The 21,150-nt window shown below is 58.3% G+C and overlaps 1 protein-coding gene across 1 annotated transcript in view; it reads right to left on the reverse strand.

The window, feature by feature from the left end:
* Positions 1 to 572: 572 nt before the first annotated feature.
* RNF40 (ring finger protein 40) overlaps positions 573 to 21,150 on the reverse strand; it is a 35,064-nt gene continuing 14,486 nt past the window's right edge. The window contains exons 10-20 of the mRNA XM_080639700.1: positions 20,262 to 20,397; positions 17,886 to 18,007; positions 15,596 to 16,170; positions 14,393 to 14,510; positions 13,321 to 13,470; positions 9,567 to 9,779; positions 8,500 to 8,625; positions 5,876 to 6,016; positions 4,879 to 4,980; positions 2,809 to 3,020; positions 573 to 2,455 (exon numbers count right to left, since the gene is read on the reverse strand). Of these exons, the coding sequence (XP_080495826.1) occupies positions 2,844 to 3,020; positions 4,879 to 4,980; positions 5,876 to 6,016; positions 8,500 to 8,625; positions 9,567 to 9,779; positions 13,321 to 13,470; positions 14,393 to 14,510; positions 15,596 to 16,170; positions 17,886 to 18,007; positions 20,262 to 20,397 (1,860 nt within the window). The 3' untranslated portion in view covers positions 573 to 2,455; positions 2,809 to 2,843. The remainder of the gene's footprint in view (positions 2,456 to 2,808; positions 3,021 to 4,878; positions 4,981 to 5,875; positions 6,017 to 8,499; positions 8,626 to 9,566; positions 9,780 to 13,320; positions 13,471 to 14,392; positions 14,511 to 15,595; positions 16,171 to 17,885; positions 18,008 to 20,261; positions 20,398 to 21,150) is intronic.

Here is a 21,150-nt window from a genome sequence, read left to right on the forward strand (position 1 = left end):
ATAGAGACGCTCTAGCAGCCAGGTCTTCCAGCTCTATGGTGCCCATTGAGACGCTCTAGCAGCCGGGTCCTCCAGCTCTATGGTGCCCATTGAGACGCTCTAGCAGTGAGGTCCTCCAGCTCTATGGTGCCCATAGAGACGCTCTAGAAGCGGGGTCCTCCAGCTCTATGGTGCCCATAGAAACGCTCTAGCAGCCGGGTCCTCCAGCTCTATGGTGCCCATTGAGACGCTCTAGCAGCGAGGTCCTCCAGCTCTATGGTGCCCATAGAGACGCTCTAGCAGCGAGGTCCTCCAGCTCTATGGTGCCCATTGAGACGCTCTAGCAGCGAGGTCCTTCAGCTCTATGGTGCCCATTGAGACGCTCTAGCAGCGAGGTCCTCCAGCTCTATGGTGCCCATTGAGACGCTCTAGCAGCGAGGTCCTTCAGCTCTATGGTACCCATAGAGACGCTCTAGCAGCGAGGTCCTCCAGCTCTATGGTACCCATAGAGACGCTCTAGCAGCCGGGTCCTCATTGGGTCTCTATGGTTGTGGCCCCATCTCTATGGTTCTCCCCCCAAGCACACAGAGTCAATGGCTCCAAGCACTTTATTGGGTGGGATATGGGGGGTTGGATGGGGGGGAGGCACCCATGGGTGCTATGGGTCCCTGTGGGGCACCCATGGGTGCTGTTGGGGGTCGCTATGGGGCACCCATGGGGTTCTATTAACACAGACATAGAGGGGCCCATGGTCCTCCAAGGTGGTGCTGACCCACAGCAAGCCTACAAGGGACCATGGGGTGCAATGGGGCTCTATGGGGAGCAATGGGTTGCTATGGGGTGTCTATGGGGTGCCCATAGGAATCAATGGGGCTCTATGGGGTGCCCATAGGGATCAGTGGGGTTCTATGGGGCACCCATAGGTATCAATGGGGTGCCCATAGGGATCAATGGGGCTCTATGGGGTGCCCATAGGGATCATTGGGGTTCTATGGGGTGCCCATAGGGATCAATGGGGTGCCCACAAGGATCAATGGGGCTCTATGGGGTGCCCATAGGGATCAATGGGGCTCTCTGGGGTGCCCAAAGGGATCGATGGGGCTTTATGGGGTGCCCATAGGGATCAATGGGGCTCTATAGGGTGCCCATAAGGATCAATGGGGTGCCCATAGGGATCAATGGGGCTCTATGGGGTGCCCATAGGGATCAATGGGGCTCTATAGGGTGCCCATAAGGATCAATGGGGTGCCCATAGGGATCAATGGGGCTCTATGGGGTGCCCATAGGGATCAGTGGGGTGGGCATAGGGATCAATGGGGCGGGCATAGGGATCAATGGGGCTCTATAGGGCGCAGTGGGGCTCAGCTGATGTAGATGCAGTGGAAGTCGTAGGCCCCATAGATAACCATAGGGATCAATGGGATGTCTACGGGTCTCTATGGGGTGTCTATAGGGCTCTATGGTCTCTATGGGTTCCTATGGGTCCCTATGGGGTGTCAATGGGATCTCAATGGCTCCCTATGGGTGTCAATGGGATCTCAATGGCTCCCTATCGGTGTCAATGGGATCTCAGTGGGTCCCTATGGGGTGTCAATGGGATCTCAATGGGTGTCAATGGGATCTCAATGGGTCCCTATGGGTGTCAATGGGATCTCAATGGGTGTCAATGGGATCTCAATGTGTCCCTATGGGGTGTCAATGGGATCTCAATGGCTCCCTATCGGTGTCAATGGGATCTCAATGGGTGTCAATGGGATCTCAATGAGTCCCTATGGGGTGTCAATGGGATCTCAATGGGTCCCTATGGGGTGTCAATGGGATCTCAATGGCTCCCTATGGGTGTCAATGGGTCCCTATGGGTGTCAATGGCTCCCTACGGGTGTCAATGGCCCCCATGGGTGTCAATGGCTCCCATGGGTGTCAATGGCTCCCTATGAGTGTCAATGGCTCCCTATGGGTGTCAATGGCTCCCTATGGGTGTCAATGGCTCCCTACGGGTGTCAATGGCTCCCATGGGTGTCAATGGCTCCCTATGGGTGTCAATGGCTCCCTACGGGTGTCAATGGCTCCCTACGGGTGTCAATGGCCCCCATGGGTGTCAATGGCTCCCTATGGGTGTCAATGGCTCCCTACGGGTGTCAATGGCTCCCTACGGGTGTCAATGGCCCCCATGGGTGTCAATGGCTCCCATGGGTGTCAATGGCTCCCTACGGGTGTCAATGGCTCCCTACGGGTGTCAATGGCCCCCATGGGTGTCAATGGCTCCCTACGGGTGTCAATGGCTCCCATGGGTGTCAATGGCTCCCATGGGTGTCAATGGCTCCCTATGGGTGTCAATGGGTGCCTACGGGTGTCAATGGGTCCCTACGGGTGTCAATGGCTCCCTATGGGTGTCAATGGCCCCCATGGGTGTCAATGGCTCCCTATGGGTGTCAATGGCTCCCTATGGGTGTCAATGGCTCCCTATGGGTGTCAATGGCCCCCATGGGTGTCAATGGGTGCCTACGGGTGTCAATGGGTGCCTACGGGTGTCAATGGCTCCCATGGGTGTCAATGGCTCCCTACGGGTGTCAATGGCTCCCTATGGGTGTCAATGGGTGCCTACGGGTGTCAATGGCTCCCCATGGGTGTCAATGGCCCCCATGGGTGTCAATGGGTGCCTACGGGTGTCAATGGCTCCCATGGATGTCAATGGCTCCCTATGGGTGTCAATGGCTCCCATGGGTGTCAATGGCTCCCAGGGGTGTCAATGGCTGCCTACGGGTGTCAATGGCTCCCTACGGGTGTCAATGGCTCCCATGGATGTCAATGGCTGCCTACGGGTGTCACTGGCCCCCATGGGTGCCCGCGGGTGCCCGCGGCGCTCAGCTGATGTAGACGCGGTGGAAGTCGTGCGCCCCGAAGGCCGCGTTGCACTTGGGGCACTTGCGCTGCCGGGTCTCGTAGCGGCTCCGCACGCACTCGAAGCAGAAGACGTGGAAGCACTTGGTGAGGACGGCGTCCTTCTTGCGGGCGTTGCAGCAGGGGCACGTCAGGCGGGCCTGGGGGGCAATGGGGGGCAAAGGGGGTCAATGGGGGGCAATGGGAGTCAATGGGAGTCAATGGCGGGCAATGGGGGGCAATGGGAGTCAATGGGGGGCAATGGGGGGCGATGGGGGCAATGGGGGTCAATGGGGGGCAATGGGGGGCAATGGGAGTCAATGGGAGTCAATGGGAGTCAATGGGGGGCAATGGGGGGCAATGGGAGTCAATGGGGTCAATGGGGGGCAATGGGGGGCAATGGGAGTCAATGGGGTCAATGGGAGTCAATGGGGGGCAATGGGGGGCAATGGGAGTCAATGGGAGTCAATGGGAGTCAATGGGGCTCAATGGGGGGCAATGGGAGTCAATGGGGGGCAATGGGGGGCAATGGGAGTCAATGGGGTCAATGGGGGGCAATGGGGTTAATGGGGGGCAATGGGGGGAATGGGAGTCAATGGGGGGCAATGGGGGTCAATGGGGGGAATGGGAGTCAATGGGGTCAATGGGGGGCAATGGGGGGCAATGGGAGTCAATGGGGGTCAATGGAGGTCAATGGGAGTCAATTGGTGTCAGTGGGGGCAATGGGGGTCAATGGGACTCAATGGGGGTCAATGGGGGCAATGGGAGCAATGGGGGGCAATGGGGGGCAATGGGGGGCAATGGGCGGCAATGGGGTCAATGGGAGTCAATGGGGGGCAATGGGGTCAATGGGGGGCAATTGGGGGCAATTGGAGGCAATGGGGGGCAATGGGGCTCAATGGGTGTCAATGGGTGTCAATGGGGGGCAATGGGAGTCAATGGGGTCAATGGGGGGCAATGGGGGGCAATGGGAGTCAATGGGGTCAATGGGGGGCAATGGGGGGCAATGGGAGTCAATGGGGGTCAATGGGACTCAATGGGGGGCAATGGGGGCAATGGGGGGCAATGGGGGGCAATGGGCGGCAATGGGGGTCAATGGGAGTCAATGGGGGGCAATGGGGTCAATGGGGGGCAATTGGGGGCAATTGGAGGCAATGGGGGGCAATGGGGGGCAATGAGTGTCAATGGGTGTCAATGGGGCTCAATGGGTGTCAATGGGTGTCAATGGGGGGCAATGAGTGTCAATGGGTGTCAATGGGGATCAATGGGTGTCAATGGGTGTCAATGGGGCTCAACAGGTGTCAGTGGTGGTCAATGGGACTCAGTGGATGTCAATGGGGCTCTAGGGTTGTCAATGGGTGTCAATGGGGCTCAATGGGGCCCAATGGTGGTCAATGGGGCTCAATGGATGTAAATGGGTGTCAATGGGGGTCAATGGGGCCCAATGGGTGTCAATGGGGGTCAATGGGTGTCAATGGGGCTCAATGGATGTCAATGGGGCTCAATGGGGGTCAATGGGTGTCAATGGGGCTCAATGGGGGTCAATGGGTGTCAATGGGGGTCAATGGGGGTCAATGGGGCTCAATGGATGTCAATGGGGCTGAACGGGCATCAATGGGTGTCAATGGGGCTCAATGGATGTCAATGGGTGTCAATGGGGCTCAATGGGGCTCAACGGATGTCAATGGGGCTCAATGGACATTAATGGGTGTCAATGGGGCTCAATGGATGTCAATGGGGCTCAATGGACATTAATGGGTGTCAATGGGGCTCAATGGATGTCAATGGGGCTCAATGGGCATCAATGGGTGTCAATGGCGCTCAACGGATGTCAATGGGGCTCAATGGACATTAATGGGTGTCAATGGGGCTCAATGGGTGTCAATGGGTGTCAATGGGGGGCAATGAGTGTCAATGGGTGTCAATGGGGCTCAATGGGTGTCAATGGGGCTCAATGGGGCTCAATGGGTGTCAATGGGGCTCAATGGGGCTCAATGGGGCCCAATGGCCCCTCCTCACCCGATATTCCTTGATCTCTTCCTGCAGGATTTGGTCGGCGTCGGCGTAAACCTCGACCTTGCGCTGCTTCTCCAGCTTCCGGCGCAGGCGAGAGAGCTCCTCCTGTGGGGTGGGACCCATAGGGACCCATAGAGAGCCATAGAGACCCATAGAGCCCCATAGAGACCCCATAGAGACCCCATAGAGCCCCATAGCCCCCCATAGCCCCATTGGCCCCCATTACCCCAGAGGGAGGGGGCGTGTCCTCGGCTGACCCCGCCCCCCGCGGCCCTTTAGCGCCCCCTGCAGGCCGCGCCGCAAACCCCTGCCTGCGCCCCCCCTCGCCACCCAATAGAGCCCCATAGCGCCCCATAGACACCCCATAGACACCCCATAGCGCCCCATAGACACCCATAGACACCCCATAGACACCCCATAGACATCCCATAGACACCCCATAGCGCCCCATAGACACCCCATAGCGCCCCATAAACACCCATAGACACCCCACAGCGCCCCATAGACACCCGATAGACACCCGATAGACACCCCATAGACACCCCATAGACACCCCATAGACACCCATAGACACCCCATAGCGCCCCATAGACACCCCATAGCGCCCCATAGACACCCATAGACACCCCATAGACACCCCATAGACACCCCATAGACACCCAATAGCGCCCCATAAACACCCCATAGACATCCCATAGCGCCCCATAGACACCCATAGACACCCATAGACACCCCATAGACACCCCATAGACACCCCATAGTGCCCCATAGACCCCCCATAGACACCCCATAGACACCCATAGACACCCCATAGACACCCATAGACACCCCATAGACACCCATAGACACCCCATAGTGCCCCATAGACCCCCCATAGACACCCCATAGACACCCATAGACACCCCATAGACACCCATAGACACCCCATAGACACCCCATAGACACCCATAGACACCCCATAGCGCCCCATAGTGCCCCATAGACCCCCCATAGCGCCCACCTGGGCCCTCTTGAGGCTCAGGGACTCCTTGTCCTTGGCGGCGCGGTTCTCGGCGGCGCAGCTCTGCAGCTCCCGCAGCCGGGCCTGGACGTGCTCCCCCTGCGCCCGCAGGTCCTCGGCCAACTGCGCCGCCTCCACCGCCTGCGGGAGGCACAGGCACCCGGGGGGGGGCTTTGGGGGCCATTGGGGGCCATAGGGAGCCATTGGGGCCCATAGCGATGCATTGGGGCCATAGGGAGCCATTGGAGGCCATAGGGATGCATTGGGGCCATAGGGATGCATTGGGGCCATAGGGATGCATTGGGGGCCATAGGGAGCCATTGGGGCCATAGGGAGCCATTGGGGCCCATAGGGATGCACTGGGGCCATAGGGAGCCATTGGGGGCCATAGGGATGCATTGGGCCCATAGGGATGCATTGGGGCCATAGGGAGCCATTGGGGCCATAGGGAGCCATTGGGGTCCATAGGGATGCATTGGGCCCATAGAGATGCATTGGGGCCATAGGGAGCCATTGGGGCCCATAGCGATGCATTGGGGCCATAGGGAGCCATTGGGGGCCATAGGGATGCATTGGGGCCATAGGGAGCCATTGGGGGCCATAGGGATGCATTGGAGCCATAGGGAGCCATTGGGGGCCATAGCGATGCATTGGGGCCATAGGGAGCCATTGGGGGCCATAGGGATGCATTGGGGCCATAGGGAGCCATTGGGGCCATAGGGATGCATTGGGGCCATAGGGAGCCATTGGGGCCATAGGGATGCATTGGGGCCATAGGGAGCCATTGGGGGCCATAAGGAGCCATTGGGGCCATAGGGATGCATTGGGCCCATAGGGATGCATTGGGGCCATAGGGATGCATTGGGCCCAGAGGGATGCATTGGGGGCATTGGGGGCTATTGGTGCCACAGGGAACCCATTCCCCCCCCATTCCCATTCCCTCCCCATTCCCATTCCCATCCCCATTCCCTCCCCATTCCCATCCCCATTCCCATTCCCTCCCCATTCCCATTCCCTCCCCATTCCCATTCCCTCCCCATTCCCATTCCCATTCCCTCCCCATTCCCATTCCCATTCCCCCCCCATCCCCATTCCCTCCCCATTCCCATCCCCATCCCCATTCCCATTCCCTCCCCATTCCCATTCCCATTCCCTCCCCATTCCCATTCCCTCCCCATCCCCATTCCCTCCCCATTCCCATTCCCATTCCCCCCCCATCCCCATTCCCTCCCCATTCCCATCCCCATCCCCATTCCCATTCCCTCCCCATTCCCATTCCCATTCCCCCCCCATCCCCATTCCCTCCCCATTCCCATCCCCATCCCCATTCCCATTCCCTCCCCATTCCCATTCCCATTCCCTCCCCATTCCCATTCCCTCCCCATCCCCATTCCCTCCCCATTCCCATTCCCATTCCCTCTCCATTCCCTCCCCATTCCCATTCCCATTCCCCCCCATCCCCATTCCCTCCCCATTCCCATCCCCATCCCCATTCCCATTCCCTCCCCATTCCCATTCCCATTCCCTCCCCATTCCCATTCCCTCCCCATTCCCATTCCCTCCCCATTCCCATCCCCATTCCCATTCCCATTCCCTCCCCATCCCCATTCCCATTCCCTCCCCATTCCCATTCCCTCCCCATTCCCATCCCCATTCCCATCCCCATTCCCATTCCCATCCCCATTCCCTCCCCATTCCCATTCCCTCCCCATTCCCATTCCCATCCCCATTCCCATTCCCTCCCCATTCCCATTCCCATTCCCATTCCCTCCCCATTCCCATTCCCTCCCCATTCCCATTCCCATCCCCATCCCCATTCCCATTCCCCCCCCATCCCCATTCCCTCCCCATTCCCATCCCCATCCCCATTCCCATTCCCTCCCCATTCCCATTCCCATTCCCTCCCCATTCCCATTCCCTCCCCATCCCCATTCCCTCCCCATTCCCATTCCCATTCCCTCCCCATTCCCTCCCCATTCCCATTCCCATCCCCTCCCCATCCCCATTCCCTCCCCATTCCCATCCCCATCCCCATTCCCTCCCCATTCCCATTCCCTCCCCATTCCCATTCCCATTCCCTCCCCATTCCCATCCCCATTCCCATTCCCATTCCCTCCCCATCCCCATTCCCATTCCCATTCCCTCCCCATTCCCATTCCCTCCCCATTCCCATTCCCATTCCCTCCCCATTCCCATTCCCTCCCCATTCCCATCCCCATTCCCATCCCCATTCCCATTCCCATCCCCATTCCCTCCCCATTCCCATTCCCTCCCCATTCCCATTCCCATCCCCATTCCCATTCCCTCCCCATTCCCATTCCCATTCCCATTCCCTCCCCATTCCCATTCCCTCCCCATTCCCATTCCCATCCCCATCCCCATTCCCATTCCCCCCCCATCCCCATTCCCTCCCCATTCCCATCCCCATCCCCATTCCCATTCCCTCCCCATTCCCATTCCCATTCCCTCCCCATTCCCATTCCCTCCCCATTCCCATCCCCATTCCCTCCCCATCCCCATTCCCTCCCCATTCCCATTCCCATCCCCATTCCCTCCCCATTCCCATTCCCATTCCCTCCCCATTCCCATTCCCATTCCCATTCCCATTCCCACCCCATCCCCACCTTCCTCTTGTGCAGCTCCAGGGCCTGGCACCGCAGCGCCAGCTCCTTCTCCACGGCGCCGAGGCTGCTCTGCAGCGCCCGCTCCTTCTCCTCCAGCTTCTGCACCAGCAGCAGCTGCGCGTCCACCTAAGCCCGCAACCACAGCGACGCCCGGCGGCCGATCACGGAACTGCAGCGCCGCCGCCGGCCCAGCCACGGCCCCGGGGCATCCGGAGCCACTTAGGGGGCATCCAGCGCCACTTAGGGGGTATCCGACACCACTTATGGGGTATCCGACACCACTTATGGGGCATCCAACACCACTTATGGGGTATCCAGCACCACTTATGGGGTATCCAGCACCAGTTATGGGGCATCCAACACCACTTATGGGGTATCCAGCACCACTTATGGGGTATCCAGCACCACTTAGGGGGTATCCAACACCACTTATGGGGTATCCAGCACCACTTATGGGGTATCCAGCACCACTTATGGGGTATCCAGCACCACTTATGGGGCATCCAACACCACTTATGGGGTATCCAGCACCACTTATGGGGTATCCAGCACCACTTAGGGGGTATCCAGCGCCACTTAGGGGGTATCCAGCGCCACTTATGGGGCATCCAGCACCACTTAGGGGGTATCCGACACCACTTATGGGGTATCCAGCGCCACTTATGGGGCATCCAGCGCCACTTATGGGGTATCCAGCGCCACTTATGGGGTATCCAGCACCACTTAGGGGGTATCCGACACCACTTATGGGGTATCCAGCGCCACTTATGGGTCCTCCAACCCCACTTATGGAACCTCCAACCCCACTTATGGCTCCTCCAACCCCATTTATGGCTCCTCCAACATCACTTATGGGTCCTCCATCCCCATCCTAAGTCCTCCAACACCACTTATGGGTCCTCCAACCCCATTTATGGCTCCTCCAACCCCACTTATAGGACCTCCAACACCACCTACGGGGCCTCCAACATCACTTATGGGACCTCCAACCCCACTGATGGCTCCTGCAGCCCCATTTCCGAGCCCTCCCCTCCGCACTTGTGGGTCCCCCCCGCTGGCTGCCCCACCTGCGCCTTGAGGGCCAGGACCTGCTCGGCCAGCTCGTCCTTCTCCTCGCGCAGGAGCTTGTGGATCTGGTTGGCTTTGATGCGCTCCGACATCAGCTTGAAGTTGGCGTCGTCCTTCTCGCGCAGCTGCTGCAGGAGCCGCAGGTTCTGCTCCTGCATGTCCTCAAAGGCCTGGCCCGTCACGTCCATCTCCGACAGCAGCGCCTCCTCCTCCTGTGCCAGTGGGGATATGGGGGGGGGGGGGAGTGGGTCAGGGCATGGGGGGCCACCAAGGAGCTGTCGTCGTTGAGGCGTCGGAGAGGCAAGATGGAGGCATCATCATTGAGCCAACATGGAGGCATCATCATTGACCCAACATGGATCCATCATCATTGACCCAACATGGAGGCATCATCATTGAGCCAACATGGAGGCATCATCATTGAGCCAACATGGAGGCATCATCATTGAGCCAACATGGAGCCATCATCATTGAGCCAACATGGATCCATCATCATTGAGCCAACATGGAGGCATCATCGTTGAGCCATCATGGAGGCATCATCATTGACCCAACATGGAGGCATCATCATTGAGCCAACATGGAGGCATCATCATTGAGCCAACATGGAGGCATCATCATTGAGCCAACATGGAGGCATCATCATTGAGCCATCATGGAGGCATCATCGTTGAGCCAACATGGAGGCATCATCATTGAGCCAACATGGAGGCATCATCATTGAGCCAACATGGATCCATCATCATTGAGCCAACATGGAGGCATCATCATTGAGCCAACATGGAGGCATCATCATTGAGCCAACATGGAGGCATCATCATTGACCCAACATGGAGGCATCATCATTGAGCCAACATGGAGCCATCATCATTGAGCCAACATGGAGGCATCATCATTGAGCCATCATGGAGGCATCATCGTTGAGCCAACATGGAGGCATCATCATTGAGCCATCATGGAGGCATCATCGTTGAGCCAACATGGAGGCATCATCATTGAGCCAACATGGAGGCATCATCATTGAGCCAACATGGAGGCATCATCATTGAGCCAACATGGATCCATCATCATTGACCCAACATGGAGCCATCATCATTGACCCAACATGGAGGCATCATCATTGAGCCAACATGGAGGCATCATCATTGAGCCAACATGGAGGCATCATCATTGAGCCAACATGGAGGCATCATCGTTGAGCCAACATGGATCCATCATCATTGAGCCAACATGGATCCATCATCATTGAGCCAACATGGAGCCATCATCATTGAGCCAACATGGAGGCATCATCATTGAGCCAACATGGAGGCGTCATCATTGAGCCAACATGGAGCCATCATCATTGAGCCAACATGGAGGCATCATCATTGAGCCAACATGGAGGCATCATCACTGAGCCAACATGGAGCCATCATCATTGAGCCAACATGGAGCCATCATCGAGTCAACATGGATACATCATCATTGACCCAACATGGAGGCATCATCATTGAGCCAACATGGAGGCATCATCATTGAGCCAACATGGAGGCATCATCATTGAGCCAACATGGATCCATCATCATTGAGCCAACATGGAGGCATCATCATTGAGCCAACATGGATCCATCATCATTCACCCAACATGGAGGCATCATCATTGACCCAACATGGAGGCATCATCATTGAGTCAACATGGATCCATCATCATTGACCCAACATGGAGGCATCATCATTGAGCCAACATGGAGGCATCATCATTGAGCCAACATGGAGGCATCATCATTGAGCCAACATGGAGGCATCATCATTGAGCCAACATGGAGGCATCATCATTGAGCCATTGGAGAGCCAATATGGAGGCATCATGGAGCCATCATGGACCCATCATCATGGAGCCATCATGCACTCAACATGGAGCCATCATGGAATCATCATGGAGCCATCATGGACCCATTGTGATTGAGACATCATGGACCCACCATGGACCCACCATGGACCCACCATGGATCCATCATCCCTGAGCCATCATGGATCCAACATGGATCCAGCACTGAACCATCATGGATTCCACTCCCTCCCCTGAAGCTCCGCCCCGCTCCCAGCCCCTAGCGCCCTGATTGGCCGCCGCAGGCTCCTCCCATGCCCATATAAGGCGCTGTTACCTGCTTGGTGGCCGCCAGGCGGCGCTGCAGCAGCTCCACGTGCTCCTGAGAGCGCTCCCTCCCCTGAAGCTCCGCCCCGCTCCCAGCCCCAAGCGCCCTGATTGGCCGCCGCAGGCTCCTCCCATGCCCATATAAGGCGCTGGTACCTGCTTGGTGGCCGCCAGGCGGCGCTGCAGCAGCTCCACGTGCTCCTCAAAGCGCTCCCTCCCCTGAAGCTCCGCCCCGCTCCCAGCCCCTAGCGCCCTGATTGGCCGCCGCAGGCTCCTCCCATGCCCATATAAGGCGCTGTCACCTGCTTGGTGGCCGCCAGGCGGCGCTGCAGCAGCTCCACGTGCTCCTCAAAGCGCTCCCTCCCCTGAAGCTCCGCCCCGCTCCCAGCCCCAAGCGCCCTGATTGGCCGCCGCAGGCTCCTCCCATGCCCATATAAGGCGCTGTTACCTCCTTGGTGGCCGCCAGGCGGCGCTGCAGCAGCTCCACGTGCTCCTCAAAGCGCTCCCTCCCCTGAAGCTCCGCCCCGCTCCCAGCCCCATGCGCCCTGATTGGCCGCCGCAGGCTCCTCCCATGCCCATATAAGGCGCTGTCACCTGCTTGGTGGCCGCCAGGCGGCGCTGCAGCAGCTCGATGTGCTCCTCAAAGCGCTCCCTCCCCTGAAGCTCCGCCCCGCTCCCAGCCCCTAGCGCCCTGATTGGCCGCCGCAGGCTCCTCCCATGCCCATATAAGGCGCTGGTACCTGCTTGGTGGCCGCCAGGCGGCGCTGCAGCAGCTCCACGTGCTCCTCAAAGCGCTCCCTCCCCTGAAGCTCCGCCCCGCTCCCAGCCCCATGCGCCCTGATTGGCCGCCGCAGGCTCCTCCCATGCCCATATAAGGCGCTGTCACCTGCTTGGTGGCAGCCAGGCGGCGCTGCAGCAGCTCCACGTGCTCCTCAAAGCGCTCCCTCCCCTGAAGCTCCGCCCCGCTCCCAGCCCCTAGCGCCCTGATTGGCCGCCGCAGGCTCCTCCCATGCCCATATAAGGCGCTGTCACCTGCTTGGTGGCCGCCAGGCGGCGCTGCAGCAGCTCCACGTGCTCCTCAAAGCGCTCCCTCCCCTGAAGCTCCGCCCCGCTCCCAGCCCCTAGCGCCCTGATTGGCCGCCGCAGGCTCCTCCCATGCCCATATAAGGCGCTGTCACCTGCTTGGTGGCCGCCAGGCGGCGCTGCAGCAGCTCCACGTGCTCCTCAAAGCGCTCCCTCCCCTGAAGCTCCGCCCCGCTCCCAGCCCCTAGCGCCCTGATTGGCCGCCGCAGGCTCCTCCCATGCCCATATAAGGCGCTGTCACCTGCTTGGTGGCCGCCAGGCGGCGCTGCAGCAGCTCCACGTGCTCCTCAAAGCGCTCCCTCCCCTGAAGCTCCGCCCCGCTCCCAGCCCCTAGCGCCCTGATTGGCCGCCGCAGGCTCCTCCCATGCCCATATAAGGCGCTGGTACCTGCTTGGTGGCCGCCAGGCGGCGCTGCAGCAGCTCCACGTGCTCCTGAGAGCGCTCCCTCCCCTGAAGCTCCGCCCCGCTCCCAGCCCCTAGCGCCGTGATTGGCCGCCGCAGGCTCCTCCCATGCCCATATAAGGCGCTGGTACCTGCTTGGTGGCCGCCAGGCGGCGCTGCAGCAGCTCGATGTGCTCCTCGCCCGCCCGCAGCCTCCGCAGGGCCTCCTCGTCCGCCAGCTTCTTGCTCTCGCGCCGCTCCCGCTCCTCCAGCTCCCGCGCCCGCGCCCGCAGCTCCTCCGCCTGGCGTCAGCGGTGACGGCAGCGTGACGTCACGGGTGACGTCAGCGTGACGTCACCGGTGACGTCACGCCGCGGTGGGGGGGAAGGGAGAGGGAAGCAAGGAGGGGGATGGGGGAGGTGATGGGGGCGTGTGGTTTAGCGTGTGCTAGCGCGTGTCAACGTGTTGGAGCGTGTTAGCGCGTGCGTTAATAGGTGTTGGCATGTATTAGCACCTGTCACCGTCTTAACGTGTATTCCTCTGTATGCCCGTGTTGACACGTGTTAACGAGTATTAACATGTCAGCGCGTGTCAACGTGTGCTGCCATGTAGTAAGACGTGTTAGCACATGTTAACGTGTATTCCTATGTATTCACATGTTAACACCTGTTGGCAAATATTAACGTGTTAGCACGCGTTAACGTGTGTTGCCATGTATTAGCGCGTGTTAATTATCACATATTGACATATAAACATATTAAAACATATAAACATATTAAAACATATTAAAAACATAAAAAACATATTAAAACATATTAAAAACATAGAAAACAGAAAACATGTAACAATATTAAAACATACTAAAACACATTAAAACCTACAAATATATTAAAACATATAAACATATTAAAACATATGAACATACTAACACACATCATATGTTAACACGTTACCATGTATTAACACCTATTAAGACGTGTTCGCAAGCATTAACGTGTGTTAGCTTACATTAACATGTGCTAGCATGTGTTACCGTGTGCTAGCATGTGTTAACATGTATTAACGTGTGTTGCTGCGTATTAGGATGCGTTAACATGTATTAGCATGTGTTAGTGCGCAAAGCATTCCCGTATGTTTGTGTGTGCTCACGTGTTCACGTGTGTTACCGTGTTGTCACGTGGGTTCACGTGTGTTAGCGTGTGTTCACGCGTGTTCAGGCCCCACCTCGGCCTTGCTCTTCCTCTCGGCCGCCATCAGCTGCACTTTGTCCCTCTGCTCCTTGGGCGCCGACTTGTACATGTCCAGCAGCAGCTTCATCTCCTTCTGGCTCTCCTGCGCCTTCCTGCGCCCCACGGAGACCCATAGAGACCCATAGGGACCCCACAGAGCCCCATAGAGCCCCATAGAGACCCATAGAGACCCCATAGAGACCCATAGAGACCCATAGGGACCCCACAGAGCCCAAAAAAGACCCATAGAGACCCCATAGAGACCCATAGAGACCCATAGGGACCCCACAGAGCCCCATAGAGACCCATAGAGACCCCACAGAGACCCTATAGAGACCCATAGAGACCCATAGAGACCCCATAGAGACCCATAGAGACCCCACAGAGACCCATAGAGACCCATAGAGACCCATAGAGACCCCATAGAGACCCCATAGAGACCCATAGAGACCCATAGAGACCCCACAGAGACCCTATAAAGACCCCATAGAGACCCATAGAGACCCCATAGAGACCCCATAGAGCCCCATAGAGCCCCATAGAGACCCCATAGAGACCCCATAGAGACCCATAGAGACCCATAGAGACCCTATAGAGACCCCATAGAGACCCCATAGAGACCCACAGAGACCCCATAGAGACCCATAGAGACCCCATAGAGACCCTATAGAGACCCCATAGAGACCCCATAGAGACCCCATAGAGACCCCATAGAGCCCCATAGAGACCCCATAGAGACCCATAGAGACCCCATAGAGACCCATAGAGACCCCATAGAGACCCATAGGGACCCCATAGAGACCCCATAGAGACCCCATAGAGACCCATAGAGACCCCATAGAGACCCCATAGAGCCCCATAGAGACCCCATAGAGACCCATAGAGACCCACAGACACCACATAGACACCCCATAGCCACCCCATAGCGCCCCATAGAGACCCATAGGGCCCTATAGACACCCCATAGAGCCCCATAGACACCCCATAGACACCCCATAGCGCCCCATAGACACCCCATAGCGCCCTATAGACACCCCATAGACACCCATAGACACCCCATAGCGCCCTATAGACACCCCATAGCACCCCATAGACACCCCATAGAGCCCCATAGACACCCATAGCACGCCATAGACACCCCATAGAGCCCCATAGACACCCCATAGAGCCCCATAGACACCCATAGCCCCCCCCTTACTTGAGCTCCCCCCGCAGTTGCTTGAGCAGCTCCGAATCCTTCTTCTTGGCCTCCTCGGGGGGGGCGGGGGCCCCTCCCCCCCCTCCCCCTCCCCCCTTCGCCCTCGGCCTCTCCCGGGAAGCTCCGGGCCGGGATTGGGAAGAGGAAGAGGAAGGAGGGGGGGGGAGGGGCCCGGGAAGGGCGGGGCCCGGGGGGGGAGGGGGCAGGGGAGGCTCCTTGGAGCGCGGAGGGGGAGGGGTGGCGGCGGGGGCGGGGCTCGGGAGCTCCTCCTCCTCCCGCCGAGGGGGCGGGGCCGCCTCGTCCCGCTTGGGCTCCGCGGGGGCGGGGCCGGGCGGGGCCACGCCCCCTTCGTCCTCCTTCAAAGGGGCGGCGGTGGAGGGGGGGGTGGTGGTGGTGGTGGTGGTGGGGGAGGGGGTGGGGCCCGCCCCCGGCGGCGGGGGGGGCGGGGGGGGAGCGGATGGAGAGGGGAGGGGCTCGTCCTGGGGGGCGGTGATGGGGGGGGGAGGGGTTGGGGGGGGAGGCGGGGGAGGGGCGAGGGAGGAGGGGGGAGGGGCGCCGGAGGCTTGGAGGCGGAGCTAAAGGAGAAAGGGGGGGCGGGGGGGGGGCAGAATCAGCGGCGTTGCCCCTTTAAGAGACAAGGGGCGCGCGCGCACACACACACATATACACACGCCCCCTTAGCCCCGCCCACAACGAGGCCCTTTTAAGGCCTTAATGGGGAGCTCCTTAGTGGCCCCCCCCCTTCCATTCATGCCTATTGCCCTTTTAATTCCATACACTCCCCCCCCCCCCCGTTGGTGGAAAGAGGACTTTGCTCTGCCTCTTAAAAGGGCGACAGCCAATCGCTGGAGGGACCCTGCCCGTTTACTAGGGATGGCCACACCCTCCCTTAGCTTAGCCCCGCCTCTTAAAGGGGCTACAGCCTTCTACGGGCAGAACCCGGGTGCAAACCCTTACAGGTGGGACCCACCACTGCACCCACAGCCTTATACTATACCCATAGCCCCACCTATTAAAGGGGCTGGTAGACCCCACCCGCATACCCATAGCCTTATAGTATACTCACAGCCCCCTTAAAAGGGCTATGCACTATGGGTGGGCCCCACCACTGTACCCGTAGCTTAACTCATTAAAAGGGCTATACAGTCTTATGGGTGGGACCCACCAGTGTACCCATACCCACCTTAAAGGGGCTACACACTGCTATGGGTGGGACCAGCAGTATACCTACAGCTCAGCCCATTAAAGTGGCTACACACAGCTATGTGTGGGGTCCACCAATATATCTATACCCCACCCCTTAATGGGGCTATACATCGCTAAGGATGGGACCCACCAGTTGCCCTTAAAAGGCCAAGGCCACCCATTCCCTTAAAGAGACACCACCATCCATTGCCTTAAAGGGGAAAGGCCACCCATTGCCTTAAAGGGGCAACGCCACCCATTCCCTTACAGGGACACTACCACCCATTCCCTTAAAGCGGCAACGCCACCCACTGCCTTAAAGGGGCAACACCACCCATTCCCTTAAAGGCGCAATGCCACCCATTGCCTTAGAGCAGCAACACCATCCATTCCCTTAAAGGGACACCACCACCCATTCCCTTAAAGGGGCAACACCACCCACTGCCTTAAAGGGGCAACGCCACCCATTCCCTTAAAGGCGCAATGCCACCCATTGCCTTAAAGGGACACCACCACGCATTCCCTTAAAGGGGCTACACCATCCATTGCCTTAAAGGGGCAAGGCCACCCACTGCCTTAAAGGGGCAACGCCACCCACTCCCTTAAAGGAACACCACCACCCATTCCCTTAAAGGGGCAACGCCACCCATTGCCTTACAGCGGCAATGCCACCCACTGCCTTAAAGGGGCAACGCCACCCACTGCCTTAAAGGGGCAAGGCCACCCACTGCCTTAAAGGGGCAACACCACCCATTCCCTTATAAGGACACCACCACCCATTCCCTTAAAGCGGCAACACCACCCACTGCCTTAAAGGGACACCACCACCCATTGCTTTAAAGGGGCAACGCCACCCATTCCCTTAAAGGGGAAAGGCCACCCATTGCCTTAAAGGGGCAACGCCACCCATTCCCTTAAAGCGGCAACGCCGCCCACTGCCTTAACGGGGCAACACCACCCATTCCCTTAAAGTGGCAACGCCACCCACTGCCTTAAAGGGACACCACCACCCATTCCCTTAAAGGGGCAACGCCACCCCCTGCCTTAAAGGGACACCACCACCCATTCCCTTAAAGGGGCAACGCCACCCCCAGGCTCTTCCCACCTTGTTGATCTCGGCCTGCACCTCCCGCAGCTTCCGCTTGTAGCGCTGGACGTCGCCCTTGAGCTGGTGGTTGTGGTTCTGGAGGCTGCTGATGAGGTGGCGCATCTCCCTGTTGATGGGGCCTATGGGGGGACACGGGGCCTCTATGGGGCGTCTGTGAGTCCCTATAGGGTCTCTATGGCTTTCAATGGCTCTCAATGGGTCCCTATAGGTCCCTATGGTCTCAGTGGGTCCCTATGGCTCTCAATGCGTCCCTATGCGTGTCTATGGCTTTCAATGGCTCTCAATGGGTCCTCTTGTGGCTCTCTCTAGTCTCTATGGATCCCAATAGGTCCCTATGGGTCTAAATGGGTCCCTATGTGCCTCTAGGGGTCTCTATGGCTCTCTATGGGTCTCAATGGGTCCCTATGCTCTCTATGGGTCCCTATGGGTGTCAATGGGTCCCTCTGCATCTCAATGGGTCTCTATGGGTCCCTATGAGCTCTATGGTCTGTCTGGCTCTCAATGGGTCCCTAGGGGTCCCTATGGCTCTCTATGGATCCCTATGGGTGTCAATGGGTCCCTCTGCATCTCAATGGGTCCCAATGGGTCCCTATGAGCTCTATGGTCTGTCTGGCTCTCAATGGGTCCCTAGGGGTCCCTATGGCTCTCTATGGATCCCTATGGGTGTCAATGGGTCCCTCTGCATCTCAATGGGTCTCTATGGGTCCCTATGAGCTCTATGGTCTGTCTGGCTCTCAATGGGTCCCTAGGGGTCCCTATGGCTCTCTATGGATCCCTATGGGTGTCAATGGGTCCCTCTGCATCTCAATGGGTCTCTATGGGTCCCTATGAGCTCTATGGTCTGTCTGGCTCTCAATGGGTCCCTAGGGGTCCCTATGGCTCTCTATGGATCCCTATGGGTGTCAATGGGTCCCTCTGCATCTCAATGGGTCTCTATGGGTCCCTATGAGCTCTATGGTCTGTCTGGCTCTCAATGGGTCCCTAGGGGTCCCTATGGCTCTCTATGGATCCCTATGGGTGTCAATGGGTCCCTCTGCATCTCAATGGGTCCCAATGGGTCCCTATGAGCTCTATGGTCTGTCTGGCTCTCAATGGGTCCCTAGGGGTCCCTATGGCTCTCTATGGATCCCTATGGGTGTCAATGGGTCCCTCTGCATCTCAATGGGTCCCAATGGGTCCCTATGAGCTCTATGGTCTGTCTGGCTCTCAATGGGTCCCTAGGGGTCCCTATGGCTCTCTATGGATCCCTATGGGTGTCAATGGGTCCCTCTGCATCTCAATGGGTCTCTATGGGTCCCTATGAGCTCTATGGTCTGTCTGGCTCTCAATGGGTCCCTAGGGGTCCCTATGGCTCTCTATGGATCCCTATGGGTGTCAATGGGTCCCTCTGCATCTCAATGGGTCTCTATGGGTCCCTATGAGCTCTATGGTCTGTCTGGCTCTCAATGGGTCCCTAGGGGTCCCTATGGCTCTCTATGGATCCCTATGGGTGTCAATGGGTCCCTCTGCATCTCAATGGGTCTCTATGGGTCCCTATGAGCTCTATGGTCTGTCTGGCTCTCAATGGGTCCCTAGGGGTCCCTATGGCTCTCTATGGATCCCTATGGGTGTCAATGGGTCCCTCTGCATCTCAATGGGTCTCTATGGGTCCCTATGAGCTCCATGGTCTGTCTGGCTCTCAATGGGTCCCTAGGGGTCCCTATGGCTCTCTATGGATCCCTATGGGTGTCAATGGGTCCCTCTGCATCTCAATGGGTCTCTATGGGTCCCTATGAGCTCTATGGTCTGTCTGGCTCTCAATGGGTCCCTATGGCTCTCTATGGATCCCTATGGGTGTCAATGGGTCCCTCTGCATCTCAATGGGTCCCAATGGGTCCCTATGAGCTCTATGGTCTGTCTGGCTCTCAATGGGTCCCTAGGGGTCCCTATGGCTCTCTATGGATCCCTATGGGTGTCAATGGGTCCCTCTGCATCTCAATGGGTCTCTATGGGTCCCTATGAGCTCTATGGTCTGTCTGGCTCTCAATGGGTCCCTAGGGGTCCCTATGGCTCTCTATGGATCCCTATGGGTGTCAATGGGTCCCTCTGCATCTCAATGGGTCCCAATGGGTCCCTATGAGCTCTATGGTCTGTCTGGCTCTCAATGGGTCCCTAGGGGTCTCTATGGTCTCTATGGATCCCTATGGGTATCAATGGGTCCCTCTGCATCTCAATGGGTCCCAATGGGTCCCTATGAGCTCTATGGTCTGTCTGGCTCTCAATGGGTCCCTAGGGGTCTCTATGGATCCCTATGGGTGTCAATGGGTCCCTCTGCATCTCAATGGGTCCCAATGGGTCTCTAGGGCTCCCTATGGGTCCCCAATGGGTCCTCACCCGCCTGCTCGTTGGCGGCCAGGTTCTGCTCGAACTCGATGCGCAGCATCTCGTACTCCTTGCGCACCTGGGCCAGGGTGTCCTCGAGCTGGATGACCTCGGTGCGCAGGCGCTTCTGCACCCCCAGCTCGTCGCTCTATGGGGGGACATGGGGGGGGGGGGGGGGGGGGGGGGGCGATGAGATGCTGGCGGCACGGGCACCCATTGCTCAGCCAGGCGTCCAATGGGACACCTCGGTGTTGGTCGCTGTGGCGACGTCATCGTGGATGATGAAGCCCGTTGGGTCGCCAGTGGCCAACGGGGATCCAATGGGAGCCACGGGCATGTGGTCGCTACGGTGATGTCATCGTCTGGGATGACACCCATGGGTCACTGTGACACCCAATAGAGCCCAAGGGCCTCTAATGGACCCCAATGGGAGCCCATGGACCTCAATGGACCACAATGGGACCCCACTGACCTCAATGGACCCCAACGGGACCCCATTGACCCCAATGGACCTCAATGGACCCCAATGGGACCCCACTGACCCCAATGGACCTCAATGGACCACAATGGGACCCCATTGACCTCAATGGACCTCAATGGACCCCAATGGACCTCAATGGAGCCCAATGGGACCCCACTAACCCCAATGGACCCCAATAGCCCCCAGTGGACCCAATGGCCCCCAATGGCTGCCAATGGAACCCAATGGCCCCCAATGGAACCAATGGCCCCATTGGCCCTCAATGGACCCCAATGGCTGCCAATGGAACCTAATGGACCCACGGGACACCCACGGCCCCCAATGTCCCCCAATGGCCTGAATGGCCCCCAATGGACTCAATGGCCCTCAATGGACCCCAATGGCCCCAATGGTCCCCAATGGCACCCAATGGCCCCCAAT

This window comes from Psittacula echo (assembly GCF_963264785.1).
Source record: "Psittacula echo genome assembly, contig: SCAFFOLD_79, whole genome shotgun sequence".
NCBI lineage: Eukaryota > Metazoa > Chordata > Aves > Psittaciformes > Psittacidae > Psittacula > Psittacula echo.